This window comes from Juglans microcarpa x Juglans regia, chromosome 7D, assembly GCF_004785595.1.
Source record: "Juglans microcarpa x Juglans regia isolate MS1-56 chromosome 7D, Jm3101_v1.0, whole genome shotgun sequence".
Classification (NCBI taxonomy): Eukaryota; Viridiplantae; Streptophyta; class Magnoliopsida; order Fagales; family Juglandaceae; genus Juglans; species Juglans microcarpa x Juglans regia.
Window position 1 is genome coordinate 8,771,204 of NC_054606.1, and position 8,259 is coordinate 8,779,462.

An 8,259-nucleotide genomic window follows, 5' to 3' on the forward strand; every position below is an offset into this window, starting at 1 on the left:
AACAAATATGAGTATAGGTCTAAAATTACAATCTCAATAAAAAAATAATAAAAACACATAGACATACTGAAAAATATCAATATTACAACTTAACAATAATAACATTTTAATTTTAAACTAAATTCTAAACCGATCAAAATGGATTAATTTCGTATTAAGCAAGTTGATCTATTACTGATCTGTTTATAAATTATGTATTAATAGGGTAATCCATTTTAATCTAGACCTATTAATATTAAATATAAATCTATTAATTTTATATCGTATTTGTATTAAATTTATTAATTGTATTACATATTGTTATCACTAATTTTATTTACCATAAAAGGATAATGTACTTTATTTTGGGAAGCCAATGAGGACAAAGCACTGAGCTTGGTACAGCAATTTGTATACAGACATCCAAGTGCAATTATCGAAAAATCTATGCACAATTTTAACAGTACTATACAACACTACTGACGCGTCCCACGGGCGGAATAATTTTTAAAAACTGATAAATACACAACATTTTATATAATATTTTACATAATAATATTTAAAATAAGAGATATTTTTATCATATAACTTATAAAACTAACATCATTTTATAAAATTTTTTTTATTTTATAATATATATTATGAAATATATTGTATCAATATCACTACTCATAATTTTTACCTTCACCTTTCTGGTCTTAAAAAGTCACGCTACGTCCACGTGGCTCCAATCACTAGCCTCCTCTTTATACCTTCCCTTCCCTGTTCTTTCCTTCGGCTCTAATTTGCTTGAGCGAAGAATATCCAAGCCAAAACGAAAAGGAGAACAAAAAAAAAACTATTGACTGTAGCAACATCAATATGACTCATCAACAACATCATCCGGATCATCATCATCGTCCATCAAACATCATTCTCTCTCACACTCCTCCACTCAACTCCCTAACCGACCACCCTCTCTCTCTCTCTGTTTCTCTCTCCGCTCTGCTTCTAGGCAGTGCTGTTAATCTAATCACTACAGAAGGAGAGAGTAGAAGAAGAATCCCTCAGAATAATGGCTATTTTATATGACATTCCCCTTGTTACCCCTCTAACCGTCCTCTATTTACTCCTCCTATCTCCGGCACCACCCCCTGTCCTCGCCTTTAACATCACAACCCTTCTCTCATCCATCCCGGAGCTATCCTCCTTCGCATCCCTTGTCTCCACCACCATCTCCTCCGATCTCTCCCACCGCACCTCCCTCACGCTCCTCGCCATCCCTAACCCTTATATCTCCTCCTCCGACCTTCTCACGCGCCGCCTCTCTTCCACCTCCCTCGCCGATGTCCTCCGCTACCATGTCCTCCTACAGTACCTCTCCTGGTCCGACCTCCAGAAGATCCCATCCTCAGGCGTCCTCGTTACAACTCTCTTCCAGACCACCGGTCGCGCCACCAGCAACTACGGCTCCGTCAACATCACCCGCAACCCTTCCAACGGCGTCGTCTCGATCCACTCCCCGGCTCCTTACTCCCCCTCCAACGCCACCGTTCTCTCCCTCGTCAAGACCCTTCCCTATAATGTCACCATCTTGGCAGTCAATTCCCTACTCGTCCCCTACAACTCCGATCTAGTCGCCTCCGAGTCCCGCCCGCCTCTGGGGCTCAACATCACCAAGGCATTGATCGACGCCAGCAACTTCAACGTCGCTGCTTCGATGCTGGCGGCCTCGGGCGTCGTGGAGGAGTTCGAGGCCGACGAGGGCGGTGCTGGAATCACGCTCTTCGTCCCGACCGACACCGCTTTCGCCGATCTTCCGACGACGGTGAGGCTTCAGTCTCTGCCAGCAGATAAGAAAGCGGTTGTCTTGAAGTTCCACGTGCTCCATTCCTACTACCCATTAGGTTCTTTGGAGTCGATTGTGAACCCGGTCCAGCCCACATTGGCCACCGAGGCCATGGGCGCTGGGAGCTTCACCCTCAACATTTCGAGGGTTAATGGGTCGGTTGCGATTGATACTGGGATCGTTCAGGCGTCAGTGACTCAGACCGTGTTTGATCAGAACCCGGTGGCCATCTTCGGGTCTCGGAAGTGCTGTTGCCAAGGGAGATATTCGGGAAAGGCCCTCCAGTGAATGCCAAGCCTGGAAGCCCCGTAATGGCAGATGCCCAACCGCCCGAGAGCACGTCTTCACCCGAGAATTCTCCGGGGTTGAATGGCCCGCCCTCGCACCTGTCGTCTCCGCCAGGTTTCCGCCAAGAAATCACATCGGAAGCGGCCATTGCTGGTGGTCTTCGGAGCTTGGTACTCGCTATGTTTTGTATAGGATTGTATGTAGTCGTATGAGATTAATTATTTATTTTGCCTCATAATTATTGGATTTTTTTTTTCTTTCACACGGTGAATTAAATTGGCAAATTGGGATGCATAAGCAGCCTGATTTCTCAAATTTTCCTTCTTATTGAATATCAATTGTGTTAGTATTACAATAATTTATGTCAAACAGCACCAATTTTGTTTCCAGGACATGCAATTTTGTTGTTGTAATTTGTAAATGCTATTAAATTTCAGATAATGCTATCCATTCTGTTGTGCCCAAATAAATCCTTGCTCTGATATTGAAAATTGTCTTTAAAGTCTGGAACTTGATTGCCATTTCCGTTCCGGTCTCCTTTATTTACTCCTTTTTTCTGTTGCACTTTCATGCAGTAACCGATGAGAAAGTAGTGACTGATCACAGAAAAGTGTTTAAACTCTTCAAGCATTCTAAAGTCTAAATAGAACTGGCGTTTCAATGTATATGAAAAATTCTGAATCTCGGAAGAGTGAAGTAAAAGGTCGGTTTTTTTTTTTTTTTTCCTGGGCACAGGGATTTGGGGTTATAGACTTGTAGAAGTAGAACGATCAATTTGCACCTTTTTCGTATCCTAAGAAAGTCAGGATATTGCTTCCCTCTTTGCCCTCCTCAGCTCCTTCCAGAAGAACCGAAACCACAAATTTTCGGCCGCTCTTCCTCCTATTAAGATTAGGGATTTTTTCCAGTGTCAAACTAGAAGAGTAGTGTACCATACTGCGGTGGTGAAAGCGCTTTTATCATTAATTTTTTCTCAGCTTTATCAGCGGCCAAACACAGCCGTCTTCCCTGCGATGCAAGGAAGTCTCGAGGAAATACTTCGTTTATCTGAGCCTCTCGGTTGCTGTCAGAAACGCCACTGATCTTAATGGTATGGTCTCGTTAATTGTACAAGAAAGTGGTGGGCATTTTGGTCAAGGCGAACGAAGCAATTCTACCATTTTGCTAGATTTTAAGTGCTGGTGGGGGCAAAGTAAATTAGTGTAAGAAAATGGATTACAGATGGCAGGGTCTTCCGGTGGCCCCACAAATGGACGGTCGTGATCATAGACTAGTTCGATAGATCTTTCGTGCATTTCTATGGCGGTCGACGTTTTGATTGCACTGCCACAGAACAGTGTACGGTCGGATCTAGGGTGACTGTTTGGGTTAGTGGAATCTGCTGTGTGAGTGCTCAGATGCCAGTTGATGTGCCATATGGATGGTTCTTGCCCTTTTGGATACATCTCACAGTAATGGGTACCAAATTCAAGCAGCTTTGAAACCCCTTTTCCGGTACCAAAAGTTGAGAAAGTTGATCGGTAAAGCCTGATTAGGCGATGATAAAAGCCCCTCCATCTCAGCAGGTTAGTTAATAAGCTTGTCAAGAATATGAATGGTTCTCTAGGGTGTGGGCCATTTTCATGTATAAAAAAGAGTAATTATATATATACAATATATTTTTACAACATATTTCGCAATAATATTATAAGATAAGGATATTTTTATAAAATAATATTATTTTTATAAGATATTTTATAAAAATATCTCTCATTTAAAACATAATTATGTAAAGTTTTATAAAGAATATTGTGTAAATCATTTTTCAATAAAAAAGCTTATTTTTTTTTATGCCACATCAAATAAATATATATATTTTTTATATCGTGTTTAAATGATGATAATTAAAAAGATAATGAATAATATTGCAGGTGATCGAGTTCTTAGGCGAGACAAAAAATATTTTTAAGAATTAGATTTGTAGAAAGGATTGATATATTCTACTTTTTTTTTTGTCAAAAACAGAATTAATTTTTGAGGAGTAATGTTATGTATAGTTGTAAAATGTGTAAGTATCGTGTAGTCACTTTGAAAAAGAGTGATCTATTATTAAAAATTAATTTTTTTCATATAAATTCAGTATTTATTTTTTGCACACTCACGACTTCAACTATCATTTTTCATTTTTTAAAAAGACAAGGAATGTTCTATTTTTTGATCATATGGGATGTTCTTGATGTCTACGGGAAGGAACATTTCATATAAAGAAGGCTTACAAGAGTGGTGGAGATGGCTGTTGGTCACAATCCCTTGCTAACACCTTCCCACGCCCTTGTCCCATGTCTGCCCGTACTTGGCGAACGGACCGGTGCGGATTGTTGCAACCACCATTTAATTCCCACCCAATCCAAAATCAAACACCAAATCCAGACTGAAAATGAGCTGAACTCGGCTTGTGCATACACGAATCTATGAGCATTTGTGCCCATCCAAACCCAAGAGAGCTGTTATGGGTCCGTGCAAATCTAGATTTGACAACCCATACGGTGGCCGTCCAAGGTCACTCCGGTGGTGCTTTTTTTTTTCTTTTACTATTATTATTATTATTATTATTATATATATTTTTATATTTTTGTATTTTCAATTTATAATTTTAATAATATATAAACTATACGTATATGTGTGTGTATATATATATATATATGTATGTATGTATGATGTGCCCTTTTATGATTGGTTATGATGTGGCAGGTATGTGCCATGTCAGCTTTTCTGTCTTTGAACTAAACAGAGTTTGAATGATGAGGTCTTGGAAACCAATCAACTAGAATCTATTTAAGAAGAAGGTTATTGACAAGCCTTCTTGCCCTATATGCCTAAGGGAGGAGGAAAATATTATTCATGCCATTTGGAACTGCCCTGCTGCTCAAGACGTACGGCACCAATGCTCAACTAAACTCCAAAAATGCAACTCCCCCAAACACTCAATCAAGAACCTCATTAAAGAGCTAGAGGAATCAAGAGGCAAGGAAGTGATTGAGGAGTTTGCAGTGGTAGCTAGAAGAATATGGATGAGGAGAAACCAATTCATATTCCAACAAGAGTTTAGAGGCCCTAACTCAGTAGCAAAGCTGGCCAAGGAAACTCTGCATGAATTCAAATCAACCACTTTTAATGATCCAGTTCGACAACTCACAGAACAGAACAGTCCTAATTGGAGTCCACCCCCTATAAACTCTTTTAAACTCAACTGGGATGCTGCGGTTGACATAATTCAGTGCAAAATTGGGATAGGTCTAATCATCAGGGATTGGAATGGCAGGATTGTGGCAACTTCAAGAAAATATAGACCTCTTTTCCCTGACCCTCTATTGGCAGAGGCTATTGGAGCCATGGAAGCAACGTGTTTTGGCCTACAACTGGGAATTAAGAGGATCATACTCGAGGGCGACTCTAAGATAGTCATCTCAGCAATCAACAACAACAATCAGGAAATGTCAACTACGGGTATGCTCATAGAAGATGTCAAAAATCAACTAAACAGCTATGAAGAGTGGTCAGTTTTGTATGTTAGAAGGGAAGGAAATCAAGCTCCACACAAGCTTGCGAGTGATGCACTTTTACATTCTAACTCTGTTTTTGATATGGGAATTATCTCCCATTGTATTCATGGCGTTTGTTGATATTCTATGAATGAAATTCACCTTTCAAAAAAAAAAAAAAAACTCTTTAAACCACATGTGCCCACTTAAAAAAAATAATGCTACATGTAAGGTAAAGTCTGTATGTACTGTATAGTTATTTTAAAAAATAGTGAGGTTTATTATTAAAAAATTAATTAATTTTTTTATGTAAGTCTCGTGTTTATTCACTTTTTTCAAAATAATCGTGCATCGCTTGCATACTCACGACTGCAACTATCATTTCTTTTTAAAAAAAATCCAACTCATAGAGGGACCAAAAAGATAAATTTTCCAAATCAGAATATAGGCCTAAACAATTAGGAAAAAAAAAAATATTTAACCCTAAGATTTGTTCCAAAAAAAAAAAATACTACTTCCTACCACTCATTACTACTATGAATTTTTTTTTTTTATGATTTTCTTTTAAGTAACTTTTTAACATCCTTAATCATTAAAAAAAATTAAAAAAATATACAACTTCACTAATAGTTACTTCTTTAACCATTAAGTAAAAAAAATAAAAAAATAAAAAAAAGTAGTAAATGAGTGATATGAAGTACTAAGCCTATTATTATTCTAAGAATATGCTTTGTAGGCCCACTAAAGTTTTATGTTGATCTATTGGGTGGTGGTGGTGATAATGTTGGGTCCCTGATGGTGACAATTCTCGTCATTTTAAAGTGCACAGCTGTTGCCGCTAGGTTAAGCCCATTTGGACAACCAGATCAGCCCTTGTGGACCTTTGGGCTTACCCCTTCCCCCCAGCTTGCACCGTATTGACTTCAACCTCGAACATCACCATCAGGAAAATTCCACCACTCAACATTGTTTTCAATCTATTATTAATAATGGGAATTCCTTTTCTCATTATCCTCGTAAAATTGCTGAAGTTTCATATTTTATTACAACATTTGACTATGTCTACCTTTCCTTAAGCTCAGATCCTGCAAAAGACAAGAAGCCGAAGGGAAACAAACAGCCTAGATGCACGTGTATTTGCCCCACCATAGCGTCCAAGGTCAATTGCAACTGCTCTGCTCTTTCTCGTCACTTCGATTTGCAAAGGAAACATGCACAGAATTTACAAATGGCAGGCAGCCATGCACAAAATTGCCAATCTAAACGTAGAAGTACTGAATCAAGGAAAAAGGCATGCATGCAGCTTAAGGGATGATGATGAGGATGAGCAGATTGTTGAGTTGGATGGAGCTTGGTCAATAATGTAGGTTACGTACACGTTGATCAAGTGCTAGTTAATGGTAATAGGACCCCAACTGTCATTTCCATCTTTTAAAAGCCAAGGCCCCTAGCTAGTTTGAAATCTGAGCACCATTCTCATAAATTCAGCTGAATATTGAAAAATGGGCTATCTTTCTCGATTCAGATCAGTTTCGAAAGTACTGGCAGATACAACTAATTGGCTGCCAAGTTTAGGAACTTGTACGTTCAAACAGATGAGATAAGACTGCTCTCTCTCTCTCTCTCCTCCCTTCAAGTTCAAACCCCACCCCCCAACGCCAATATGTAGCTGTTTGCAGAAATATCTTTGATACACTATTAGTTTGAGGTCAAAATTCATTAGTCGACCAATAAAACGTGTATAAAAACAAACCAAATAACAACAAATTGACCACGTAATTGTCGCTTCACAATTTTGACTCTTCAAATCTCACAAAAACTTATGTGGCCTGCCACAAACCCAATTTTCAACAGCTGATGATCAAAGCATGGCCGGAATTGGTGTGGGAGTGAGACTTGAGAGGGACTTCAGCCAGGATGTAATTCTTTTTTGGAAAATGCTAGGTACAGGCGCTTTAGCGCACCCATTCCGCGGACTAAGCACACATGACGTCAGTTTTAAATTTTTTATATTAAAAATAAATACAAACGAAGAAGAAGAAGAATCACTTGGTATCGGAAATAAAGAATTAGGAAGAATAACAAGTAACACCGCACACTTTTATTACGTTGGTATATTGTAAGAAAAAACCATAAATTGGAACTGCCACTGTTCTCTTTCCCTTGCCCTCCTCCCCTCTCATTCTTCCATGACTGGATGTGCTTTTACTGGCAATCGGTGAAGTCAAATTTACAGTTTTGAAAAATAAAAAATAAAAAAGGCAAAAGAACATATGGGTTTTGAAAAAAAAAAAAAAATTGAATCGGAACATATTGGAGAAGGTGAAGCTGAATCTCCTGTTTTGGAAAAAAAATCAAAATAAAATGTAAGTTAATCCTACAAGTTCTCAGCTTGAGATCTTAGATATATAGTTCAAGTTTTGTTTTGTTCGCTTTCAAGGATTAGTAAGTTATTACTGTAAAAATCATTTCAATTTCTATAATTTCTACAAGTGTGAGCATCTTGTTGCCTGAACTTAATATTTAAAGGATATTTTTACAAAAGCATTCATGATTCTAAAATCTAAATTTTATTGTCGCTAGAAACTCAAATCGAACAACCAATGAACCAACACTTAAACAAAGCATTTCATAGAGAGAGAT

The 8,259-nt window shown here is 38.3% G+C and overlaps 1 protein-coding gene across 1 annotated transcript; it reads left to right on the forward strand.

Moving 5' to 3' along the window:
- Window positions 1-806: 806 nt before the first annotated feature.
- On the forward strand, window positions 807-2,536 carry LOC121239563 (fasciclin-like arabinogalactan protein 4). Its single transcript, XM_041136828.1, is given in 2 exon segments — window positions 807-2,042; window positions 2,045-2,536. Coding segments are annotated over 2 exon segments (1,272 nt in total). The 5' UTR covers window positions 807-1,033; the 3' UTR covers window positions 2,308-2,536.
- The last annotated feature ends 5,723 nt before the right edge of the window (window positions 2,537-8,259 follow it).